The 26770-nt window shown below is 42.0% G+C and overlaps 1 protein-coding gene and 1 long non-coding RNA gene across 6 annotated transcripts; one reads left to right on the top strand and one right to left on the bottom strand.

Annotated features, from left to right (window-relative positions):
• The first annotated feature begins 4486 nt into the window (after positions 1-4486).
• Positions 4487-24434, top strand: NEIL3 (nei like DNA glycosylase 3). 5 transcript variants are annotated; one of them, XR_012587139.1, is made up of 11 exons: positions 4523-4680; positions 7695-7810; positions 12608-12742; positions 13793-14006; positions 14689-14763; positions 15886-16052; positions 18885-19054; positions 20580-20967; positions 22283-22529; positions 22917-23091; positions 23814-24434. XR_012587139.1 is itself a non-coding variant. In XM_074588396.1 (10 exons), the coding sequence occupies exons 1-10, from the start codon at positions 4573-4575 to the stop codon at positions 23988-23990; spliced, it is 1725 nt and encodes a 574-aa protein (XP_074444497.1). In that variant the 5' UTR covers positions 4487-4572; the 3' UTR covers positions 23991-24434. The 5 variants fall into 5 exon arrangements, 4 of the variants coding, with proteins under 4 accessions (XP_074444497.1, XP_074444498.1, XP_074444499.1 ...); XM_074588396.1 differs by lacking the exon at positions 22283-22529 and having other exon boundaries at positions 4487-4680; XM_074588397.1 differs by lacking the exon at positions 22283-22529 and having other exon boundaries at positions 4534-4641.
• Positions 24417-26748, bottom strand: LOC141743657 (uncharacterized). The gene is made up of 3 exons (XR_012587141.1): positions 26615-26748; positions 24697-24761; positions 24417-24544 (listed from the first exon to the last, which is right to left on the bottom strand). It is a non-coding gene; the product is annotated as an uncharacterized LOC141743657 (long non-coding RNA).
• Between the last annotated feature and the right edge of the window lie 22 nt (positions 26749-26770).

The raw sequence follows: 26770 nt of genomic DNA, 5'->3' as shown, positions 1-26770 counted from the left end.
AGAGAAAGATCTAATGAGGCCTCTGCTCTAAATCACTGTCTGGTGAGGTGCCTACCTTTTGCCATTGATTAGACAGGGAGTTCAGAGTGTCCATTACCTTACAAATATAGTCTAGTCGATAGACCTCAATTATTACTGAACTTTAGGGAGTGTGAACAGCTTGCCTCTCTCCTTTTAAGTCTGTTTCCCTCTTGTGGATTTAACCCTTTGGTTTGAACAGAAGAAAAATTCACATTTAAGATAGAGTAGTTCTGTTTTTTCTTTATTTTTTTTTACCCAGCAAGGGTCAAGAGATTAATACAGTACAAAGGTCTCTTAGGAAAAGTATGATTTTCAGCATTTGAAACCAATCCATATCTAATTCCTGATTGAAAATGGCAAAATTACTCTGCTGAAAACTAACACGTCAAACTAGACAAGATTTTCAAAGATTATTTTTTTTTTTCATCTCTAGGGAAATAAAGAACTGATACAGATATAAGGAATGATTTTTACTAAAAGAGTGGTGACCTGCTTACAGCCGAACTGTCATTGACAGGTGAATCTGTTACACTATTAATCACCGCTCAGGGAAATCCTGGTAATAATGTGACAATATTGAAGTATTAGTCGTTTTTTTTAAAAAATATAATTACATACATAATCAAGGGGTTTGTGATTTTTTGCATCCTCTCTTTGTCTAACTCATGTCCTGCTTTGGCAACTTAAAGTATAATGTATTAAACTTATAAATAAGAAATCAACTTTCTTGTTTAGTATGAGTTGGAACCCTAGGAATACGTTTATCGGTGACCAGCTTTCAATTGGTATAAATTAGGATGGTATTATAAAGTTTCAACTATCCCTTTTACTTCCAATCCCTTAACCCATTAATTAGAAGTATTTTCAACACATACTTCATGTTCAGTGAGAATAGAATGTAAGTTGTAGCATTTTGTTGTGGCTGCAACAATGAAATAAATGCAAGAAACTCCCCAAACTAAAACTGTTATTCACAGTTTTGGTTCGTGATTTTATATTGATACTTTAGTGCAATTTCTGAAGAACCTCCTTAGTCTATATCTTTAAAATAACTGCAGCTGTAAAAAATAAAGTTACCATAGTATGTTTTCTGTAACTGAAAATAAGAACTATAGTAAGAACATATAAAAGGATCCCAGCTTTCAAGGCATTATATATTTTGAGATAACTGACAAAAAATCATTTAACTATGCATCCATATCAACTATGCACGACCTTCCAAATCCACCGGCAGACCAGGAATTCATAACCAGAACACATTCCCTCAACCACGCAACTATTTGGATTAATTGCCTTAACAGACTTAATTTAGAAGGATTTGGGAATGTTTTTACAAGGTTTAGGAAGGATTTCATTAGGATTACATAATGAGCAATTTTGAGTGTGCTTAACTGTTCACACTAACTCTCTAGGCAACCATGCAACAGATCAGTCCTCCACTGCTTATTAATTCTTATCCAAGATTTTGTCACCATAAAGGGAATGTTTTTGTAGTCCACTGTATACTTCAACCAGCCAGAAGAACAAACACTATGCCTCAGCAAGAATCTCAGTGCTGGTGTTGTTCTTCAGACTATTGTTGGTTTAAAAGAACAGGGTGTGCTTGTATTCTGCATATTTCTGCTCTCTCGTGCTGCCTTCATAGAAATATAACTATTTGGTCTCAAATGATATTCCATTTAAATCAGTCTTTATTTGCCATATGATAATATTCTTTGCCAGCATCTTTTTTTCAAAGCTTTGATAATTGCAAATTTAACTTAAGTATTTAAATTGTGCACCAATGTTCTAAGACTGACATATTAATCCAAGGGAGAAAATGCGCATAAGACAAAGAGTTTGAGCAATTGGATGTTGGTAGTTCCACTCTTGCAAATTAACCACGTCAATTTTATGCCAAATGTCCTGCAACATGAACTGGTACAACAAGGCAGGGAACTGGGGCTTCTGTATAAATTCTGGAAAACGGAATAAAGAAAAGGACTATATGCTTTTCATAATTCTGGGAAACCTGAAACTTTTGAAAGAAGTGTACTTTTTTTTTTCCTAAAGAGATCACAACTGCAATATTATACCAGCTATGTCAGCAAAAACATGAGTACCCAGTTCTGAGCACACTGTTCTATCGTTCTATTGCAAATGCACAAACAAATCAAGAAATGGTGCCTGAGAACACCGCTGGGAAAAATAACAGAGGCAGCTGTGCACACAGCTACAATAACAGGGGACAAATTTATGAGCATATGTAGATTTACTCAATTTGTGTTTTAAAAATAGATTTTACCTTTCACTGCAGGTGACTTGCCATTATTTGCTATATCAATTATCACAGTACAGCAGAATGCTATGATTTTGTTGATGTAACAGCAGACAGGAAGTAAAAAAATAGTCAAATGTTAAACTTATACTCGAGTGAGATTTATTTGCTTGTTTGGTCTCAAAATTTGCACACTTAATTACCTGTGGGAGAGATTATTTCTCTTGGACATTGGATTTTCCAAAGTCAAAATAAGGTGTGAACAACTATTGATGGAATTACCTGCCAAGAAATTTTATATTCTCATAAAGAACCCTGAAAGAAACGTAACGAAAGCTTTTATTTGGCAAGCAATGCATCAGCCTCCTTTAAAACTTGCATCTTACAAAACATGTTCCCTTTTAGCCTGGGAACTGCAGTGTTGAAACCGAATGGCAGCAACTGAGATTTCCTGACTCAAGGAATTACTGTTACGGAAGCAGCTAAGATTATTCTACTTGGGACGCTGTAAACACAAACAGTTAAATATTTCTGTCTTGACTGCACTACTACGTCATTAAAACACTGTATCAGCAGGAATTTTGCCCAACGACTTTCTTCATTCATCTGCTGTCATTTAGGTGCTTTCACCTAAAAAACATCCTGATTTAGAGTTCAGCATTAGGCATTTGTTTCAAACTATAAAACTAGCAGACTGTTATCCCTTACAGTGCTACCACCCCTCTTTCCCTTGTTGCAAGTATATTCTTAAAACACTTTTCTCAAAGCAAAGAAACTCCCAAATGTTTGGGAATTTCCCAGCCACCACCAAGCACTTTAATATAAAGCTCACCAACGACAGTTTGTACGTACCTGGAATTCAGCTTTTAGTGGAATAAAAGCGCACGCAAAAGGTGAGTTACTGCAGAATCTCTAGTTAAAATTCAGTGTTTTCATGAGCGGAAAAAGGAGTAGAGAACCTTAATAAATGGTTAGCGTTGCAGGTGCTGATGCATCTGCAGAATTAGATGTGGAATTGAAAACCCAATCAGCTGTAACACACTGCACAAACTATCTACTGAGAAATACCCAGTTATAAAATCCCTTATCAACAAAAACATTATATTTGATAGCCAAGAAACAGGAATGGTTATTGTCTGTACTTTTAAGGTGCTTACATATGATAATATAGACACTTGAGTTACATATCAATTTCTAACCGCGTTGGTAAAACAGTAAGGTGGAACTCGGGGGCAGCAGAAAAACCAGTTTGAGTTTCACGTACCGTTTTGGAAAGCTGGTGATTTCTGCTCTCTGACTAGCGAGCTTCATTGTTTTAATTTAGAACGATTATGGCAACAACATCACTGTGAAAAAGAAAAAAAGAATATCATTGCAACAAAGGGTACCATACCCTACCTTTAGTAGCACACATGAATTCACATTTTTATTTCAGCACACGTAATTACTTTAACCTGATTTAGTCAATTCCTTTCCAGGAAAAAAAAAATAATAAAAATCACTCTTTTAGGAATAAGACACATTTTGTTTGAACCCAGATAAAAGACTGGATGTGGACTGTTTCTGTAAGTAATAATGTTAATTAAGAGATTTTGACCAGTGTGAGTGTGCCTCACCGGGTGGACATTAGGAAATGGTGTCTAACGTTCTACCTTCAAAGGCAAGTTCCCTCAATTTTCTTACATTTCCCTCAGTTTTCTTAAAGCTCGTGGAGTTTATTACACCCGTTTTTACTTCAAATCGAGCAGAGAAAAGCACGTTTTCCTTGTGTAAACTTGGACTCACTGCAAAAACCTACTAAATGTTGACTTTTTTAAGGCTGAGATTAACTTCCAGTTGTGCACCGAGTAAGTCTTACAAGATGTACTTGCAAGGGCGTTTTACACAATACCAGGAAGCTGGTGACTGTTTGAGGAAATTAGAAGTTTACACTTAAGAACAAAATAAATGGGATATACCGTGTTTTTCCTGAAAGGTCTCACAAAATAAAGCCTTCTGATTAACGCAAAAGGCAGTCTAAAACTAAACACTGGCTCGAAGGGGCGAAGGAGGCCGGGCCGCCATTTCGGGCTCCCCCGAACCCCCTCAGCGCCGCCACTCCGCGCTCCCCTCAGGAGCCCCGCCGACGATCCGCGCCTGCCCGCGGACGCTTCTCTCTGTCAGCCCAGCGCTGAACTCCCTCAGGGCCCGCAGCCGCCACCCGGCAGCCATGGCGGGTAACGGCCGGGCGGTGGCGGGGCGGGAGCGCCGCCCCTCAGCCGGCGCCACATTGGGAAAGGCGGCGGCGGGCGGCCATGGTGGAGGGCCCGGGTTGCACGCTGTACGGAGAGAGGCTGCGGGCCCGGGTGCGGCGGGGCCAGGCGGTGCGGAGGGCGCGGGGCAGCGCCGGAGCCGGCGGCGCGGTGAGGGGCGAGGAGAGGGAGGGGCGGCCGCCTCTCCTCAGTGGCAGCGCCGGGCCGGGCCGCGCCGCGGGGCTGGAGCGCCTGGGTCTCCGTGCGGGGGGGTGGACGGCGCCGGGTTTGGGGGAGAGGAGGGGATCGGGGCTGTAAGGAGCCCGGTGAGGTGCGGGGACGCGGGGCGGGCAGGCTCCAGCACAGGGCAGGAGGGTTGGTGCGGCTGGCAGAGAGAAGGCATGGCCCTGTGGATGCGGGGCCAGAGGAGGCCACGAAGGTGATCCGAGGGCTGGAGCCCCTCTGCTGTGAGGACAGGCTGAGGGAGATGGCGTTGTTCAGCCTGGAGGAGAGAAGGCTCCGGGGAGACCTTCGAGCCCCTTCCAGTCCCTAAAGGGGCTCCAGGAATTACAAAATCATAGAACGGTTAGAGTGGGAAGGGACCTTAAAGCCCACCCAGTGGCACCCCCTGCCCTGGGCAGGGACACCTCCCACCAGCCCAGGTTGCTCCAAGCCCCGTCCAACCTGGCCTTGAACCCCTCCAGGGATGGGGCAGCCACAGCTTCTCTGGGCACCCTGGGCCAGGGGCTCACCGCCCTCACAGCCAAGAATTTCTGCCTCATATCTAACTAAGTCTCCCCTCTTTCAGCTTAAAACCATACCCCCTCGTCCCACAGCTCCCCTCCCTGATCCAGAGTCCCTCCCCAGGTTTCCTGTAATTTGCATAATAAATAAGCATTAGCAGATTGGGTGCGTAAAGAGGTGTTGAAGCTGTAGAAACATAGGGGGGTTTGGAAATGATGAGGGAAAGCTTTTAGAATCGCTCTTGTTCATGTAGTGTAACTGTTAAAATTTAAGTTAGCTTCAGGAAACCTATGATGCAAGGGATGTTATAGTAGCAGTTCCTAATTTTAATTTTTTTATTATAAGTCTTGACAAGTGTGAATGAAACATGATGAGAGAAAGGTACACATTGGCCTGCAGGAAAGGAACTTTTAAGCTTTTATTTCTATAACTTCTTAAAAAAAAAAAATCATTGTAATTAGACCAACTATTTAAATAAATAAAGAATGTGGCATCTGCTCTCAGTGTGCACAGTATGTAATTTTTCTACTAGTTTTTATCCTTTCTGTTGGTAGCATAAAACAATTCACCAGTATAAAACTCTGCTGGGGTTTGTGAGACCTTCTGGTAGAAGAAGTTGGGATGTCGGTAAGCAGCCCTGGCTGATGAGCTGTGAAGGTGCGGTTTTGGTTACAGAGGTGGATGGGGTATTTTTTTTTTTCCGTGGCTGGTTTTGCTCAGCTGTGAGAAATTGTGCATTGTGTCCCAAGTATTTGGGATGCCTCCAGACAGAAAGTTGAGGATTTTTTCCCCACCTTCAGCATATAAAAGGCAGTGTAGGAGCGTTTGTGATTAAGGCTCAAGAAGATAGTACTTCCATTTAGGAACGATTTAAGGAAGAATGTGGTTCAAGATATGTCTGTCTAAGATTATGCAGTCAAAAGTTTAGTCTTTATAGGTTTGTATCTTTAAGGACTGAGCTTTTTGAAGTAAGGAGTTATGCTCCTATCGTTTCAAAAAGAAAGTTCATTCCCCCAAATATATTGATGTTCATAACTTGGTGCAGCAAAAGTCACCTCAGGGCAGACTCTGTTCATTGACAAGTGACAGTCATAAGGGTCTTGGGCTTTTTAGATCTCCCAGTGGCTGCTAACCACGGCCAAAGCCTTGCTGAAGACTACACCGTGTAAGAGAGTTCGTACTATGAGGACTGTAAGGGCTCACCTGGTGCCAAAGCGGTATGAATTTAGCTTAAAATAATTTGAAAAAACAACTTAGTTTTTCCACCTCTTCATTTCTTACTCTGATTTAGTTTAAACAAACCTGAGTGGCTTAAAATAAACCTTGTTGCGCACCAACTTACGTTAATACTTTTATTGGAAGGGATGAACTGTTTACGTGAAAGGCAAGGTAAGTGATGTTGATGTTATGCAAAAAAAAATAATTCTATTTTTCTACTTGACAGAATAATAACCGTAAAACCCCCCTGAATATATATAATTTCAAGGTAATAATACAGTGGAAGATTGTACAAAGAATAGCTCTGAAATTTCACTAACTAGCTGAAGCCTTGCTGATTTGCCAGAGTCACTTTAATGCATGTTCACTTGGCAATTGAGTCGTATTTGCTTTGCGGTTGAGTTTTGTGGTTGAAGCACTAGTACTGCCTTGCAGTTAGGGCTCTGGTGACAGTGAACATGCCGCTTGCAGGTTTCAGCAGGTTCTGGGGACCTTCAGAGCTACCCTGAAGTTGGCTGGACAAGGTCCTGGGCTGCCTGACCCAAGTCAGGTGTTTGGACCAGGTAACCTGTAGCAGTCCCGTGTAATTTCAGTGGCGTTTCATGTGCTAAGCAAGAAAAGATTATTGCTTCAGTCTCACAATTATCTTCCTCTTGTCTTCTAGTAGTGTCCCACCTGCTGTTCAACATCTTCTGAGGTTAGGCTTTCAACGAGTAGGAAGAGAGAAATAGCTCTGGGGGCTTCAGTGGAGGCTTTTCTGTAATGCACGGTGCCCAACGTGTAACACTGGAAGCGTGGTGTTAGCTTGGATAGAAGCTCCAGCAAGAGGCATTTGGAGAAGGGTGTAGGTCTGCAAGTGGCAGAATTGACACTCTGACAAGTATTTAATATTCAAACTATAGGTCTTCAGTTTACATCATCCCGAAACTCTTATTGTGAATTTATGACTTGAGGGAAAAGGCATAAAATACCCTTATAAAAAAGATGTATTGTTTCAATTCAGAAAAGAGTGAGCAAAGTTATGATAGCATTAGCCATAGTGACTGTCTGCTTCCTGGGTTAATAGTCTCATTGGTTTTGATAGAGCTGCTTAAGGAGAAAAGGTTTAATATTGTCCAAGTTGGAAAATTAGCTCATACAGCTACTTGCTGAATGTGTACCGATGCTAGAATCAAAGTAGTATGAATTCTGTTTTAATCTTTGTGTGTGTGTATCATTTTCAGGCTGCCACAAGCGCAGATAGAACCTCTGGTCACGATTCCCTTGTTGGACATGTTTACAGGGGCGTGGAGACGTTGGGAAAGGAACTTTTTATGTATTTTGATCAGAAGGCTTTGAGGTAAGAGGTCAGAAGGTGGCTTCCTACGTGTTCAGACTGTACATATTCGGGCCGTCATCTTGTTCTTGTTAGTTTCAGAGATTTGAAAGTTAGTGTTCCCGAGAAACTTCTCAGCAGCCTCTCTGCAGTGCTGGGAATACTGCATATAGTCACTTCCATTTTCAGATAGTTTATTCTTGGTCTAAGAGTCCATGTGTAGGTATCTGAAAAGGACAGTTATTCCTTGAAACACTTAATTTCAAACAAGAAATTGCATTTTCTAGAGACAAAACTCAGAGAAGTACGTGCACCTACAGTTACTTAGTATCTTCCACTACAAACTGTACTTGCAATTTCTTTTAACTTTCCTTAAGAAATTTAGACTGAAATCCTGTACTTAATTTTTATGATTCAATTGCTATCATAATAAACTCATATGAAAAAAAAAAAGCCAAACTGAAAATATTCTCTCTATATAGATTTATGCTGCCTTTCTTTCTTTCTTTAAACAATATTGACAACTCCGTGGTTGGGAAGCGTGGTTTGAAATTTGGGCAGATGAATGGTTGGGGTATCATAAATGTAACTCTTGACTTTCTAGTGAAACCGTGTCTCCTAGACAAATGGTAAAACTGCCAATTTGTTGTTTGTTCATGCTTTGCAGAGCTTATTAGGGGTTTGTTGGCACATTTAGGATTTTGACATATGCTTTAACCCCTTGGACGTCTTCTTGTACTAGCTGGTAAGGTTGTACTTGGAATTCAGTTTACTTTTTCTAGTTCAATATGCCCCTGTGCTGCAAAATTAACTGCAAATAAATCTAACCAAACACACAGGGCTATGGATTATTAAAAAATCCCCTCTCATTCTTTATTGTAATTAGTATAGAATACATAAGTAAGGCCCTTGTATTTAATAGGTAAGGCTTGCATTTAATGCTTTTCTTTTACATGCAACTTCTACATGCAACATAATTCTAATCTTTTTAAATCTTTAAAAGGGAGAACAACAGCGCTTCTACGTTCAGTGTAGTCTTTGTTGCCTAGTGACTGATCTTGAGCAAAGGTCGTGGTTTTTGTATATTTAAAACTGATAATGTCTTGATCAGTAATAACTGATGTTTGGTAGCAGGGCCCTGCTGGCTATCAGATCTAGTGCTGTGTGCTCATTTCTCCTAGCGTTAGAGAAATGCAGCTAGTCTTACAGGGACAGAACCAGTCTTTACATGACAGTCATGCAAGTCACTAGTAGGACAGGACTTCATATGTGTTTAAAGCAACACGTATTTGTGAAGGATAGGACTGTGGTCCTGACCAGTTTCTCTTGCTTTGTATTGTGCTTTATTAAATAGAAACGGAGAAGAAAAAACAGGTTTTAAAAAGAAAAAGGTAAGTCAGAAAGGAAGATTAAAGAGAAAGGCGGGGGAGATAACTGATACAGATGTTAGCCTTTTTTAAGTGACTATTGCATTTACTACAAATTGATTAGATAAGCAAAGGAGTGAATTATACAGTAAGAAAACATTATTTCGACAGACTGAATTACTTTTTCAGAAGAAAAAAGCCATTACTAGGGAAAGTACATAAACATTTTGCAAAAGTTTTCTTCAAAGAGAAAAAAAATATGGCCAAGTTCTAGTATGGCAGATATAATCCTTTGACCCTGAAAGGTCTTAAATAATTATTAAGTTTCTAGCCAATGCAATAATTTATTATTGTGCTTAATGAAAACAACCTTCAGTTATCATTTGATGATAAGTTTAAAAGTTTCATCAGTTCATCAGTCATTGTAGCTCTAGAAACTGTATTTAAGAAATCCCTTTAGTTATATCACTTACTTACTCAATTGGAAAGTTTGTAGAAGTTATGTACAGAAAAGGTCTCCTCTGTGCAGAGGCAGAAGTTACTTATTATCTGATAACGAACATGTTCATTCTCTTGTTTTAAAAATGTATATTATGCATCATAAAGGTGTTGAGGGGGTGTAGAGGAAGGCTTCAGAGAATGCACCTTACAGCAGCCTGAGATAGATTGGCTGCCGGGTTTGTTATTAGGAGAGGAAATACGGAATACGCCTTCAAAGGACGTATTATTTCTTTAATAAAGTTAACTCTCAAATAGGGGACTTGTCATGAGGAGGGTCACTGATATACAGAGTCTGTTATCTGTATGTTATTTCTCAACAAAACCAGCTTTTCTTGTCTGCCGCGATTACCTGTAAAAAGCTGGTGGTCATGCTGAAGTAGCATTAGTCGCACATGCCTTGTGAAAGACCGGGCCGTGCAGGGTTATTAACTCATTTTGTGCTCTTGGATTTTCTCGAGTGGGGAATGGCTGCCTGGCGGAAGGAGATAACCTGGCCGTGAAATCGTTTTATACAGTTTGGCTGCCGCTTGCCTGACTTGCAAATGAGGAGGATACTTCTGAAGTGTTGCCGTGTTGTGGATAGCAATTAGCAAATGAAGTTCAGTGTATTTGCAATCCACGGTGGGCAGTAGAAGGTTGGGTTTTTTAGGAATACAAAGGAGCAGTGATACCTTCTGAAGAATTTAATGTTTCTACTTTTTGATGTCCATTTAAACAAGGACATTAAAGTTACTGAAGAAAGTCAAGGTTTTTTGGCAAATCTAAGGATTATATTTTTTTTCAATTTTGCCTTGAAAGTCACTTAAGTAATCAATGAAAGCTGAAAAAAAAATTTCTCTGCTACTTGTGAGTTGTGCAGGAGAGACTCGCGTGGACTGCATGTTTGCCATGGAAACGCTGCAGTTACGTGAGAGAGGTTGTCCTGGGTTTAGTTTCTGTAGTGTGCTATTAATGTAAATTTGGAGTGATAAGTGGTTTAGACAAGTTTCTGAAAATTGATAGTGCACATTTGTCTATTTTCAGTTATGCAAAACCATCAATATTCTTAGGAAAGAGATAATTGTCGACTCCAAATCCCTTAAAGGCAAGGCATACAGTGTCGTGACTGGAGATTACATCTTGGCCTTTGGAACTTGATAATGTGAATTGTTACTGTTTTTTAGATGTCCATATAATAGTTTGACTGTGCTGCTACTAATCTTTTATTTTTATGGGGGAAAATATTTTAAATGAACGCAGATCCTTACAATATTGTGTAGTGCTAAATAATTCAAAAACCTCACCTTTTTTACTTCAAAACATCAACAAAAAAATCATCAACTTCTTACTACTGGTTATCGTTGAGTAAAAGATCCTAGGTTTAATTAGCATGGCTTTTCTATTTGTAATTAAAATGGGAAGATTTCTGTTTTGCCCTATTTCGGGACATCAAAGGCAGTGAAACATGCTGGAGTGAAATTTTGTAAATTTTTTAAGGTTTTTACATGTAAATGTGTAGCAATGACTCAATTATTTTTTTCTAGTCATGAACTGACAAGTCACTAAATTTGCTAATAATTGTGATTCTTAGTGCTCCTTTTGAACAGCGTCCTGGAGCTTGGTAAATAGAACTGTTAATGTGTTAATGTAAGAGCTGTTAATGTGAATGCTATATCTTTTAAAAGAACTTTCTGGAAGCATTTAGTGCCTTACCATTTGGTAGCAAGGTGCAAGAATTTGGTTTACAAATAAATGTGACTAGATTTAAAAAGAAATTTGACCGGTTAAGCCTGTGCATTACTATTCATGGCATTTAAGAATTGGAAGTGGCTATTGAAAATAAGCGGCTGAAATGTTTGTATCAGCTGAACTGATTTTTAAGAAGAGAGTTTTGTAAAGACAAAGGTTTTTAAAAAATTGAAAAAAAAAAAAAAGAAGAAGCGCTAATGAGAAGTTACATAAAGAGTTGACTTTAAGACTATGCTTAATAAAATGTTGTCTTAACCTATCTGTAAATATTTAAAATGCCTGCCCTTCCTGAAATGTAACAAAGAGGGGCTAAAAGGAAATATACACCTGATGTTGCATTTCTTTGGTCATTTGTGTAGTTTGATCTGTTAAATATTTCGTAGCTACAAAATAATCCGCCTATCCTGATATACAATGTATAAAGGAGTAGGGCACTCCCTCTGTTTCAGGGGGTTTTGGGACTTGAATGTACCAGGTGAATTTGAAATAAATAAAATTTCAAGTCAAACTTGTCCTTTGCTCAAGTATACTAGCTCCCAGCAGAAGATATTATAAAATGTAAGACCTCTTAAAGCATTAGTGATCTGTAAAAGGAATGCTTGAAAGAGTCTGTTCCACTTCTTTGCCATCTGTGCATTTTTCAGCTTCTTTCTTTTATTAATTTTTAATTGACCTGCAGGTTTTGCCTTGGTTGTAGGCAAAGAAAAGCTGAAAACAACATAAGGCAGATGTTAATGACTTTGTTTATGGTGTTATTGGAAGTAGCTTTGATATGATAACAGCGTTGGCAACGTGAGGGCTGAAATCTTTCCCTTCGTAGCAGGTGACTTCTGCCTGATTTAGCAGAAAATTGTCTGGTAAAGCAGCCTCATTTCTTTCAGCCTCCCCGAGGACTTAAGAACCTACGTTGAAAGACCAGCCTATCAAGTGAAAAAAAATTTTTAAGTGCAATGCACTGGAAAATCATAGAATCATAGAATCTTCATGGTTGGAAAGAACCTTTGAGATCATCGAGTCCAACCACACACACAAAATGTGTTACTTAATGATCAGGTTTGACTTCCGTATAATGAATTATGAAGACCACTGGAAAACTGCTGGTTTTCGGAGTGTTTCTGTCTTGGGGAGGGTTCTCTGGGAACTGAGCAGTGTGTAAGCAAGTAGTTTGTTGCCGTGTTGCTCTTGTTAAGGTAAAATACCCATAAGAACTCTCTTTCTCTCCGAGGATTCACTTCGGTATGAACGGTTCCATGCGCATTAATCCTGATGGAAGCAAAGACAGGAATGGAGCGCTACCAGCGTTGGAGATACAGCTTACAGAGGATACTGTTTGTTTTTTCGAGGTGACGGTAGAATACAGGTAAAGAAGAAACTAACCAACTTAAACACAGCTTGTTTATTTCTTTTTATAACATTCTTTTAAGAACATAGTGAAAAATCACACAAATTGTTAAGTGCTTGGATGAAAGCCATCATAGACACAAAGAAATAAAACAAAACATACCGTGTTTATTGGTACGGTAATTTAATTTTGTTACTTTTGTATCAGTTTACATACAGCTAAAGTACTTCTATGCCATAGTCTCATGAGATAGTGTCAAGGCTGGGAATGCAAGTTGGATTTAATTCCATCCTTAGCTCTGAATGCTGAACCCCATTGCTCCTGCAATGTCCACACAAGTCTCACTTTCTTAACAAGCATCAGGACCTGCGGTGATTACTGGTGTCAAATTTTTATGTTCCCAAGGTTGTGCTGTTATCTTTTTTTTCTTTTTGGAAGCAAATTGGTATAATTGTTCTCATTGACATTAAGTGGATGTTTTTGTCCATTGGCATTGTACTTCTCACCGCTAATAAAAATAACATGGCAAGCTTGATTTAAAGCATTTGAGTGTGAAGGAGCATGTGAATTCAAGTAACATATAGGTGCATATTTAATACTGCAAAACATACAAGCTTATATAAGCCTGAGACTTCTTGTATTTTATTATTTTCAAACAATTATGCTTAACGTAGTAAAATCACGGTTTAAGAAAATAAATGTTTTATATCATGTTGTAACTACTGGACAGTGTAACCATACTGTTAGTTATGTTTGATGATCTTTCCATGTTGGAAGTAGTTTTCAGACAAGGACCTGGCAATTATTTTTCAAACTAGTATGAAGGAAATGAGTATGATTTCTTGTACGTTGGACCAGATGCATGTTCCATGCTTGTATTATTGACCTGGTTTGGGGAAGGGGTGGGTAATATAATTTCTGTGCCTCTTGCTGCACTAATATTTGCATGGTTTCTGTTATCTGCCTATAATGTTCTATTATACTGTCACGTGTTGTTTTTAAAACCATACAGCTGTATTAACATATAATTAAAATAAAAATAAATCTTAATGTATTTTTCTCTTCTAGAAATGCAGCTGAGAGTGAGCGGAAAGTGAGAATGATGGAGAGCTTGGATGTCTGCTCTCCGAAGTTTAGCTTCTTACGAGCAGAAAGCGAGATCAAGCAGCAGAAAACCCGCATGTTGTGTGATGTGTTACTGGATCAAGGAGTATTACCTGGAGTGGGAAATATCATAAAAAATGAAGCACTGTTTGACAGTGGCCTTCATCCAGCTGTTAAGGTGGGTGAAATGTCTCAAGATTGTTTTTAACAATACCAAAGTATTAGGAGTGTAAATAGATATTTATATAACATTTTGTCGTCATCATATCTTTGTTTTGTCATCTGTCATTTCTGAAGTTACTCTAAGCCACTAAATTAATCTTTTATCATTATAACTGGAGATATTTGTCGTGGCATTCCTTGGCACCTGGTGCTGCTGCTCCTGCCTCAGAGTGGACGCATTTCGTGGGGCTAAGCCTTCTCTCCTACAATTCAAAACCTCTCCTTAGTAGGGAACTCATTTAACTTTCAAATCCTGACTTTGGCATCCTGTTGTGCTACCGTTAAATTGTCGGCCTATAAATAAAGTGAAGAGTGCGCAGGTTTTCTTTGTTCAGTTACTATCCAGAATAGTTTTTGTGGCAGAGTTGATTATTTTTGCAGCTGCTTCTTCCACTTTCCACCCTGCTAGTGGCATCACTTGCTTTTCTACCGTCGTTTACCATGCTTTTTTTGGTTAAGGTCTTCAAGCATGTGCCTCTAAACTTTGGTTGAAAAGAAGTCGGATGTTTGCAAAATAGATTGAGATTGCAATTAGGGGTTTTAGTTTACAGGTTTTAATTATAGGTAGGTTACAGGTCTTTCTGCTGTTGTCCCGTAGCATTGTAATGTTCTAAAAATCATTCTTGTCTTTCTTACAGGTTTGCCAACTGACAGATGAGCATATACGTCACTTGGTGAAAATGACACGTGATTTTACCCTGCTTTTTTATAAGGTATTGGCACATGTTTCAGAGAAACCTCCAAAACTTGACTCCGGCGTGTTAATTAGCATGTGATTATCTCGTGAAAACAGCAAAACAATGCGACAGGACAAATGTTTCCATGAACAGAAATGTTCATTTGTGTGCTCTTTGTTAATTGTGACTTGTTAAGCGATGGGAAGGTGGGGAGTCTGGAGTGTAAGAGTGTGCACAGCTTGGCCCCGTTGCAGCAGAAGAGTTTGACGGATGCTGCCCGAGGGCCAGTTCAGTTTTGCTGCGCACGCGCGGGAGCGTCACTTGATGTAGGTTAAGCACACGCTTACGTGTAAGATAACATAAAGGTCACTCTTCAAACTGGGCACTAGAGATCGCCCCAGGGAAGGATGAAGGTAGTTCATGTGGCTTCTTTTACAAAACTTGAAATAGCAAGTATATTTATTCGACTAAGTACATTCTAACTTCTAACAACTTGGTTTTTTTCCTAACTGAAGCAATGTTTTTGGTTGCTGGAGTGAATTAAATTGCAGTTTCTCCCTGCTGCCACAACTTCACTAGGATTTAATTTCTTACCCCGTAAATTCTGTAATTCCTGGTTGATCTCTCTCTATTTGTCTATTTTAGGAAGTTAATTTCACCTAATTCTTCTATGTTTTTCTTCTTTAAGCCACATGCAGAGAAATGAACAGCAGCCATGAAATTCTTGTCTGTTTCTCTTGGTGTTTATGAAAGGCAAGGAGCTAAATTTTATTTTTTTTTTTGTAGGCTAGGAGGAGGGCACCTAACTTTCCTAAATACCGTCTTTCAATCATAAAGGTTAAAAATGTAATTTGTTTAATAGTTTGCTTAAACGTCTGCTTTCTGCACCATATTAGTATGGTTTTTTTGTCTTGTGTCGTTTATTTCATTATGTGGAGAATTCCAGACACTATTATATCCGATTTGAAGTCAGTTCTTGTCATAAAATAATATGAAATACAGATGATAGCCAGTGTGAGTGTGCCGTAAATAGCTTTATATAGTCTTTGAGCTGTCAGTTTACGTAGGGTTTATTTTCGCTTCAGTTGAACTGTAGAGGGACTGACATAAAATTGATACCGAGTCTCTAACTGGGGTTTGAAACACGTTCTGTTTTAGTGCCGCAAAACTGGGTCTCCGCTCTACAAACACTACAAAGTATACAAGCGCCCAAGCTGCGGCCAGTGCGGCGGGAAGATCACTGTGTGTCGTTTAGGAGAGAACAGCAGGATGACTTACTTCTGCTCGCGGTGCCAAAAGGCGGATCCCCAGCTTGTCCACGCGAGGTATGACGGTAACTTTATACCGCTTCAGAGCATTGCTGCCCTCAAAGTGCTGTTACAGTACGAGGACATCACTTCCCAAGTAGGACGGATCCTTGTGCGTTTGCAAAAGAAAAATGTTTTGGCCATTGGTGTTTAAAAATGGTTAAAAGCTTTGATTCTTTGATACTATTTCTTTCAAAGGCCCCTCCTGTTATGAAAAAGCTATTGTTCTAATCCAGTGTAGGAATTATAATTTCTTTTCATAGGCTATCCCCTTCAGTCCTGGACTATCAGATAGCTTTCCATCTATGCAATTTTGTTCTGGCTGTAGAGTTACTCTGAGGATAACTAAAACTTCCGTAAACTCAGAGTGCAGCAAATATTATAGAGTTGAGGACTTTTTTTCTTTCTTCCTCCTTATTGCATTTGGAAAGGCTTTACCTCAGGGGTGCGACAGAGACGCTTTCAGTGCCACATAAATTGTGCTAGCAGCAGCTTTCCTCCTTTTATTTTAGAAAAGCACAAAATGCGTTTGATATCACAAAGGGTCAAAAGGTAAAAGTTCCAAAAGCACCTCGTTCAGGCTCTTAACATACCTCAGTTATTCTTGAAAATTTTCGTCTGAGGTCTCAGAATCTTTCCTTTTTATTCTGAGCTCTGTCAATCTAATAGAAGATACTGCTTTGCTTTGCAAACTTTGCCTTCATGAGTGTGTGTGTGTGTATATATATTTATTTTTTTTTTTAGGTAAGATTTACAGAACGCACAAATCCCTCTCCCACCTCCAACCTTCTTTCAAGATTCAGATGGCTGAAGGGATTTTGGTTAAAGCTTAAAAATCGCCTTTGAGTACAGATCAAATATAGAACATTCCAGGGTGGAAGATAAATATTTCACATGCTGATAACCCCAATCTGCCGTATTTTCAGACAGTAATAATGCGAAATGTTGGGCAGAAGGGTAGGAAGGCAGCAGCGGTCCGCTGAGTCAGATAACTAGGAAATGATGCAAGGAAACAAAATACCTTTCTCTCTCTGTTCTAGAACAAGTCGTGATTAGGGGTTTTGTTCATTTTTTTTCTTTGATGTGTTTTTTGGGTGGTTTGTGTTTTTTTTTTTTTTTTTAAACAACTAATTAAACAGTGGTATATTTCAGTGAAAAACACGGTAATGGTAGCTATAAAACAAAATGGTCTCTTCTGGTGCTGTCCTCGTCCTAATGGTCAGGTCTTTGTGTTGTACTGCTCTGTTTTCTATCAAGCAGGAGCTGTTACCAAATAAAAGTATCTTTAGCTGGAGCGGTTTATCTGCCATTCCAAGCTTTTCAACTTTGAAGGCTGAAGGGAGCCCCTGAGATCAGACTGAATCTTTAAAATACACTTTCTCCCCCTGTTTCGCGTTCCAAAGTTGGGACGGGGCAGGGGGACGCGGGACGTGTGACAGGTGACGTGGAGTTAACTCCAAAACACGCCATGCTGAATATATTCAGTCTAGTAATGTGTCTTTGATAGCTGAGCGGAACAACTGGTCTGGTGATGTGAAAATACCCATTTTTCACACTTCTGGTTGGGCTGTTTTGTTATCTAGCCACAGTATTTTGGTGAACGCTCCTGTAACGTCTGTTCTGCCTCTTGACAGCGCAGGAGCTCTGGTATGTCAGCAGTTCTCATTATCCGCCTTAGTTTTCCTGCGGTGGAGATGTGGTAGGTAGCGGATATCCCTACCGTTATCGTAGAAATCCAGCCTGTTAAGGAGAGTGGTGATTATGGAATAAGTAATAGCTCTAAGGAGTGTCACAACAGGCCCCAAGTACAGCATTTGTGTTATTAACCGAAGTGCTTAAATTCTGAGGACTAAACAAGAAGTCTCCAAAAAGTGCGTAATTCCGCAAAAACTATGGAGAAAAATGCTTGACGGCTTATCAACCGTTGTACTTAAAAAGTTGCCCGTGTATCTTACTGAACACATAAGTTCAAGTGACATTTAGCATGCTAACAATGTTTAGATAGTATGACAAAATCAGTCCTTGGTAGCACGTAGTGACTGTACAATAGTGACTTGGATTCTAAATCAGTGTATAACATAGGAGAGATTACAATTTACAAGAAAATAAATAAAATGAAATCTATAGAGGTGTCTGGAGTACAGCTTTGGCTCGCCAGTCACAGCTAGGACATGCCTGAACTCCTTCTGACGAGGAGAAAAAAGGCACTAAAAAAGAAAAAGAAAAATCCTGAATTCTGAACAGGCTCCTACACGTTAAAAGGCTTTCCAGCAAATGGTGACACACAGGAAAGACTTTCTCACTTTTAAGGTTTTCGGTTCTGTTGGCTGTTCCGATAACAAAGGGGTCTGAAGGGTGCCATTTAAATGAGAGCAAAAAAAAAAAAAAAAAAATGTGTTTGCTACATTGTGTGGCTTTCTGTAGTTTGGCTTCTGAACAGTTCTTCGTCCAGCAACGCATTTGTTATTAAGCGTTCTGTACGAGGGATGGGGGGAAATTACTGAAAAATTCTCCCTTTCTCGCCAGGTTTCTTGCTGCAGTACTTGAAAGCGGCAGGGAATTTGAAAGAGGCTGGGGCATTGTGCTGGAGGGCACGTCAGTTAATTATTAACTTTCTGTCGGTCTTCGTTTAAATATTTTTATTTGTGTTGCTTCTGCGGCGTCGGGAAAGGTTTTCCCTTGAGGTAATGAAAACAAAAATAATCAAACTGTAACGATGACACGCTGTCCAGGCTCTGCTAGGCAGCGTAACACTTGTTCTCTAGCCCTGTGCCTCCCTGCGCCTAGCGGTGTAAGGCAATTTGGAGAAGAAACGTCACAAAAGACTAACATCATTCTTTTGTTTCGCAGCAAACTGCCAACTAGAAATAGCCTAATTGGCTGGGCATATGGCAGGGGGTCATGTTCTAATGAACGCGTCGCTGAGAAAGCCGAAGAGGAGTGGACGTGTGTGCGCTGTACCCTAATAAACAAGCCTTCTGCTGAAATCTGTGATGCCTGTTTGACTTCGAGGCCTGAAGGTATTGAAAGGTTGTCCGGAACCTCTACTGGGAACGGGGGGAGGAGGGGAGTTTTGATGCGAACTGTAGAAGTGTCTCAATGGGAATTGAATTTATATAACTTTACCTAACTTAAAGTCAGATTTCGGGGAAATCTTGCACAGGCGATCATGGAAACTGTCTTGTCTTAAACTGTGTACTGTGTCCAGCTCTGGAGCCCTCAACGCAGGAAGGACATGGACCTGTTGGAGTGGGGCCATGGACGTGCCAGGAGGACTGGAGCCCCTCTGCTGTGAGGACAGGCTGAGAGAGCTGGGGGGGGTTCAGCCTGGAGAAGAGAAGGCTCCGGGGAGACCTTCCAGCCCCTTCCAGTCCCTAAAGGGGCTCCAGGAAAGCTGGGGAGGGACTCTGGAGCAGGGAGGGGAGTGACAGGATGAGGGGGTATGGTTTTAAGCTGAAAGAGGGGAGATTTAGGTTAGATCTGAGGCAGAAATTCTTGGCTGTGAGGGCGGTGAGCCCCTGGCCCAGGTTGCCCAGAGAAGCTGTGGCTGCCCCATCCCTGGAGGGGTTCAAGGCCAGGTTGGACGGGGCTTGGAGCAACCTGGGCTGGTGGGAGGTGTCCCTGCCCAGGGCAGGGGGTGGCACTGGGGGGGCTTTGAGGTCCCTTCCAACCCAAACCATTCTGTGATTTTTCTCCTGCTTAATTCCCTCTTCCTTGTCTGGAGGGAAGATGTAGGAGGAGACGGTAGAAAAGGGCAGACTGTTCCTGAACACTACGGCTTCACAGTTTCTTAACAAAGATTGCATGCAGGGACCTCATAAAGTTCTTCTTTTCACACTTTTCGCAGGAAAGATTACCTCCAGGCCCTTTACTTATTGACCTGGCATTAATAAATTATGCCCGCTCTTTTGGAATGATTATTGCCCACTGGGCAGGCCTCTGATTCTGCAGAGAAACCTGCTGTTTATGTCAGGAGATAAAGGCAAAGTCAACGCCTGAACTGCCTGCTTCTGAAGGCCCTTGCGGTTAGGGATCGATAAGTTTGGATGCAGGCAACGTTTGGAAGGGACGGGAACCCTGAAAGCACTAGAAAGGAATATTCCTAGTAAAACAATACTTTAAAAATGGGTAACGTATTGCTGCTGGAGGTACCATACCCTGCCATCTCCCAGAGCTGGGAGTCACACGAGGTTATTTTGAAAAATTTAAGTATTGTAATCCCTGTATTTGGGCCAAATTCAATTTTGTGTGAGTTAATTCTCCACTGGCTTTCATTTACAGAGTACTATTTGCATCTGATCCTATTCAAGCAATACTGATGTTATCTCGAAATGCGTGTTGTACGTGACTCCAAAAGTGCTTGAGCTTTTTTTATTGTAAGAAATTTGGTACTATAGCTAGTCTGTGACAGGTTTTGAGATCTTCCAAGATGGAACGGTAAATTTACTCTTTCACTGCCTGTACGACGATTTACGAATACAGAGCAGGAACACGATGTATCACTCTGCATAAATGCATTATAACCAATAACTTGTCTTTCCGTAGTTCCAAAGACAGAGAATGTTGAAGATTCTGCAGCCTTTAACGCAAATTTAATGAAGTATCCTTGTAACGATTTCGGAAAACCAAGCACGGAAATAAAGATCAATAGGAAAGCGGCATTTGGAACTACAACTCTTGTCTTAACAGACCTCGGTAACGTAGCTGATGGGAGAAACAATACCCAAATACCCGACGGACGCTCTCAGTGGGTTGCCCCAAAAAGCAATCCCAGTCCAATCCAAGCTGAGGTCTGCCGGCCCGGGGCAGGCAGAGACAAGGATTGTTCAGTGGCTTTGTCCTCCTCGCAGCAACCTCCCGCTTTCAGACACATCCAGAAGAAACAGAAAACGGATCATGTACCTTCTGTTCACCAATATAATACAGCAATCAGGTGCGTGTTCTAAAACGTAAATGAGTCTTTTTATAATCCTATCAACCAACGTTATCCCTGAGGATTAATGGAATATTGTGCTGTTGGGTTCCGACACTGTTGGCTTTGGATTTCTGCCAGAGGTAACTTAGTCTTGAGCAACTAAAATTCCACTCAGATTTCAAGGGCACTGAATGACCCAGGCCGTCACTGGCAGAGTCCCGATTTTTGGCATCTGGGCAGCGCTGCTGTTGAGTAAACAGCTGCGGATGGTTCGGTTATTCCCCGGGAACAGGACAGTACAGCTCGACTAGGTCAACAGCTCTACCCGAGGCGTTGTCTGATCTTGGGGCTGCAGCTGCCATCTGCTTACAGATCTTGAAGCCATTGTGAGAGACGACCAAAGGAAGGAAGCTGAATGAATATTTTCTAATTAGAGTTCCTTGTCAAGCAGCAGTTCTCAGCATTCTTGCAGGATACAAAGCTCTGTGCAGGCACCTTGATAAACCTCCCAGCACTATTTTCTCTTAACTTTCCTCCCCTTCCTATAGCCAACTACTTCAACGCTCTCCCTAGCCGGGATTTGTATTTACACGGCCCCACTCAGACCCATCCGTTGCCTAATTAAGAGAAATGCGAGAACCTGTTAGTGCTGTCAGGGAAAAGTTGGGCAGCCACACGCAACAGTAACGGGAGTGCGAGGGTGAAGGCACTTACGGAGCAAATGATGCCGGGGGAATGTGAAATAGTAACGACAGGCTACAAAATTCTTCCTCGTGTGTCTGTTCTGAAATACAGAAGTTATTTCCGGCGCTGTTGAAGCACCAGTTTTGAGGCAGGATCTCGCTGGCCGGGCAGGTTAGGCTCTAGGAACGTAGGTTCTCCTTGCTGTCGTGGTGGAGCACTAGAGAGCACTGAGGCTGGAGGAGGATAATTGAGAGTACGGGGGAGCGCAAAGAAGAAATGAGACTGTATCAGTCACGGTAACAGGTAGTTACAGCAACTCATCAACTTAAATGTTTAAAAAAAAAAAAAAAAAAAACCAAGAAAAACCCAATCCCAAACACTTCGTAACAAAAACTAACAAAAACTTGTTGGTTTTCTTTTTCTTTTCTTTCAATGAGGTGTTGGAAGAAGCCTGCTGATGTCTGCAGGACCGCGATCTTCCAGGCATAAAAGAGAACGTAAAATCCCTAAGCTGATAATTTAGCAAGAATGAATGAATTAATCTTTCCTTTTTTTCACGAAGGTTTCCTCGCTGCTGCCAGCGCTGCTTTCCCTAAGCTTTCCTCACTGCTTTTCTGCTCTCTAAATGCATTGCGCGGATACATTGCAGGGTATTCATCTCCCTCACGTTACCCTTGGGACACAAAGCCTTGGCTATGGCGTTCAGATGGCCAGAGACTGTCTCCATGAGGAAGGAAGGAAGAAACTTCATCCCAGCCAGAGCAGACTGCTCCACCCCCCCAGCTGGATTACTTCTTATCCAAATATAATTTGGAGCATTACTGTAACTGTAGTGAGGAGAGGGGCAGCGTGTTCCGTGACGCATACACATACCTGCAGCCCGGATTAATTGCTCGGTATCGGTCTCTTTCCCACTCAGAGCAGATCAGAATATGTTGGAATTTTGGGCTGGGCAGTGTAATAACCGTGGTAATATTTATTTTGTTGCGTAGATTAATTGGAGTCCTTTGAAATAATTAAAACCATGGGCTAAGGCTGGGGAAAACCGGGGTAATACCCGCAAGAAAAGCGCAGGGGCCGGTCTGCTCCCTGCTAGCCATCGTTCAGCCCCAAAGGCGCAGTAGGGCGCATTGCAGAAGTTAATTTTGGGGCTGTTGTTGTGTGTAAAATTACAAGGAGGGAGCCTGTGGTCACGGTAGGAGAGGGGTTTTGGTTTTTTTGGCCGCCGTGTTGGTAACGCCGCGAGCGTTCCGCAGGACTCGTGGCGTAACCTCTCATTGCAGCACACCCGGAGCCCATACGGCAGCCGCCGCTGGCGCGTCGAGCGCGGCCCACCCTCGCTGCAGCAGCCACGGCCGCCCCTGCAGCCTGCGAGTTGTGAGGAAGGAGGGAGAGAACAAGGGCAGGCGGTTCTACACCTGCCCCCTGCCCAGGGAAACGCGCTGTCACCACTTCCAGGTACGGGCAAGGCTTTTCAGGAGCCGTTTTCTAATGAGCACTTGTTCCTGCAGCCTCAGTAATCCGTAACCGGGGACCGTTCTGATCCGTTTGAAGTTATGAGGTAATTTGGAATACTTTTGCACGCTGAATTGAAACTAAGAGCGTAACAGTGGTTATAACTGCGAGTTTTGGTTACTTCTCTTACGGCTGAGAAGGCGCCGCCTTGTGCAAATGCTCTTCATCTGCTTCCGTGTGGTGTAAAACAGATTCACGGCGGAAGTGTTGGTTTGGAGGGACTTGGACAAGTTGTTTAACTCAACATCTTGCTTGAAGCGGGGCTATGGCAAACTCTAGCCACCAGCCACGTTTCTGTCTAGCCAAAAATCTTGAAAACCTCCAAGGATGAGGGTTCTGCCACCTGCTCCCCCTGCTGCACCAGCACCTACCCCCACCTTCCAACTGGTGCGAGGAACTCAAGACAGTAACGACTGTAATGCTTTAATTTGAAGAAAACTATGTGTTGACATCAATTCAAATTACATCAGTTAAAGCGCGCGCAGTTGCAATTAGTGTTAAAGGAAACTCTGTAATCGCTGATCACAAGAGAGATCAAATTAACTACTAGGAAGACTTTCTGCTAGGGCCTCCCGCAGATCTGTTTCTGTTCCCGATTTTAAAATAAGGAATTCCCGGCCATCACGTATGCTAAATCGGTGCCTAAAACCCGTTTCTTTTGGCAGTGGGCTGACCTGAATTTCCCCTTTTGCAACCACGGCAAGCGCTGCGTTATGAAGAGCGTGTTGAAGATGGGTCCCAATAACGGCAAGGACTTTTTTGTGTGCCCCCTTGGGCAGGAGAAAGCGTGTGGCTTCTTCCAGTGGGCAGAAAGCGGGCCGGGTACGCACCTCATCCCTTGAGCTCGATGTCCCGGTTCTCTGCTCCTCGGGACCTCCTTAAGTGCCTACGACTTTCCCGGTCATTTCTGGTTTGTTTTGTCTTTTTCCCTGTTCGCTCGTTAATTATTAAAATCGTTCCAACCCCACAAAGGAGATTTGTAAAGAGTAATTTTACATATTCCTATAAAAATAGTCCTATAAAAATTAAATACTGCTTGTATGCTGCACACTCTTTTGAAATAAACATCCAGCTTGCAATATATTGTGACATAATGTTGTATTTCTAATAAAAAAACTGGAACCGTTTTCTTTTTCTCATGTAAATGTCACTGAGGTTTGGCAGCACTGCGTACTTTCAAACATCCGTGATTTATAGAATGGATAACGATCTAAATTAGTATTTTAAAATGTTAGACTTTTTTATAAGTGTAAAGGTGTATTTAATAAAAGTGAATGAAAAGTGAATGCACTTTTTTTAATGCTACCTTGATGCGTTATTTCCTCAGAGCTTTAAACACGGCCAGGGCCTGTGACCTTCGAGTGTTGCCATAGGGGACTGTGTGACATTGCTACATCTGGAAAACAGAGACAAAAAAAACTGTCCTAAAATCAACAACGTGACTCTGCGCTTTTCTTAATTACATATTTTAAGTCTTAACATTTTATTCGAGTTCCTACTGAACTTTTCCCCCCCCAAGTCGACGCGTACCGCAAAGTAAAATCACACCTCTGCGGCGGCTGTGACTCCGTTGACGTTTAATGGCTCGTGTTGCGGGGAATCGGCTGCGAGGGCTAGAAAGGATAACAAAGCGTAGGTTAGAAGGGGGGAACTGTCTCTCCCAAACAGTCGCTGGCATTTCCAGCCCTCACGAAAGCCCCTCTAAACAGCTTTAAAAACCCGCAGCCCTTTGTGCAGTGCAGAGTCGGTACTTCAACCCGTACCCGCCCCGTGCTGGTGCCGTCAGGCTCTGAGGGAACAGGCTCTCCCCGTTGAGGGGCTGGGGGCAGGCAACAGCAAAAACGCCTTCCAGTAAAGCCAACTTCTAAACACTCTTGTGTTTTTCTATTTTTACTCTTAATTACAAATTACTCTTTGTAATTTTTAGGGAGCTTTTTTAGGCATTAACATTACAAAGTTATAATGTGACTCCTACCAGAGACCCGTCTTTAACCTTAAGGAGAAAACAGTTTTTCTATTTCTACACCCCACCAGGCCAACCTCACGGAGCTCGCCGACCGCAGCTGAGGGGCGACCTGAAACCGTTCTTGGAGGATCAAATCAAGGTCACCCAAGTTACCTCCAGGGCCCCCGCATCCTGTGAGGGGGGTGAGCCCCTGGCCCAGGGTGCCCAGAGAAGCTGTGGCTGCCCCATCCCTGGAGGGGTTCAAGGCCAGGTTGGACGGGGCTTGGAGCAACCTGGGCTGGTGGGAGGTGTCCCTGCCCAGGGCAGGGGGTGCCACTGGGTGGGCTTTAAGGTCCCTTCAACCCAAACCATTCTGTGATTCTAGAAAAGCTTTCTACTCTGCAACATCCAGGAAACAATATTTTCAGTGGATGTGAACGGCGTTCCCTAACTTACCCACTTTCAATAAAGATAAAAATTAGGAATAAGTTGATTTTAAATCCAGTGGGGTCAGTTGGGTGAAGCTCTCACTGTCCCGGCTCGCTGGGGACGAGCAGCCTTGAGCCGGCTGCTGGCGGAGCCCATGGAGAAGGAGCAGGACTTTGCTGCCCAGCGCCATCCTTCTTCCGAGGGAAAAAAAAATCCCGACCTCAGTTACAAGTTTTCCATCAGTAATTTCTTCAATCAAGCAGCCTGAGCAATCCGTAAACACAGAGTGGATATAATCACCCGGGCTGTCATTAAAAGCTTCGGCTCCATCCGCGGGGCCTGCCGGCTGATTGTCACCCGAGACCTGGCAATTAACGCAATGACGAGTATTTTTGACAAAATAGCTGAGAGTGGCTTGATTAATAGTGCTGTCTCGGGAATGGCCTTTTCTGGTATTTATTACCACCAAAAGTGTGGTTCGAAGAGACTTTACAGCAGACAGAGCTGAAGGGGTACAGGTAAGATCAGCTTTATCCGCCTTCTGGAGATTTCAGGAACAAACTTCAAGTGGCTCGATTTTTTCACGTGCTTCGTGTATTGATATAACCATAAATTTTCACCTTTTTAAGAAGGTTCATCCGTCTCATGCAACGATTGGGAGGCTTTAACCTGAATTTGAAATTAGCGTGTACAAGGTAACACCCAAACCGCGATTGTGCAGAGCCGGGAGGGGGGGAAAAAAAGAGGTTTTTGGAATTGCAGGTGATGATTGTTAGCAAGGGCTGCGTTGGGAACCGCAGGACCTGACTGACCACGCTCCAACGAGCATCGCACAGCGAGAGGGGATTGCTCCATGAAGTTTTGGGTCAGTAACCAAACGGCTTTTTTTCCCCCCCTCCTTTTGTGCCTGCTACAGTTTCAGGGATTTATTTCCCCCACCTGAATTCCACCTTCTGTTTTGTCCCAGAACTTCTTCCTACCTCCTATTTTAACCCGTAACTACATAATTCCTGTTCTAGTTTGTCAAAGCCAGTTCTAATTAGCAAAATCTACATCGCTGAAACTTCTGGAGTTGCTGTAGTATCCGCGTACCCGCGTAGCTTTATGGCATCCCATGGAATTCTTACTTCTTTTGCCTTCCGACTCCTTTTGAGTGGTTGCGTGGCTCTGACAGAGAGATGAACGTCTCTAAGGTACCTCCGAAACCTCCTCTCCTTACTGCGAACTTGCTGCGTGTTGGGGCTGCTG

Source organism: Larus michahellis, chromosome 5, assembly GCF_964199755.1.
Source record: "Larus michahellis chromosome 5, bLarMic1.1, whole genome shotgun sequence".
In the NCBI taxonomy this organism is placed as follows: Eukaryota; Metazoa; Chordata; class Aves; order Charadriiformes; family Laridae; genus Larus; species Larus michahellis.
The sequence above is the reverse complement of the archived record's forward strand: the minus strand, read 5'-3'. Positions and strand labels throughout refer to the sequence as shown.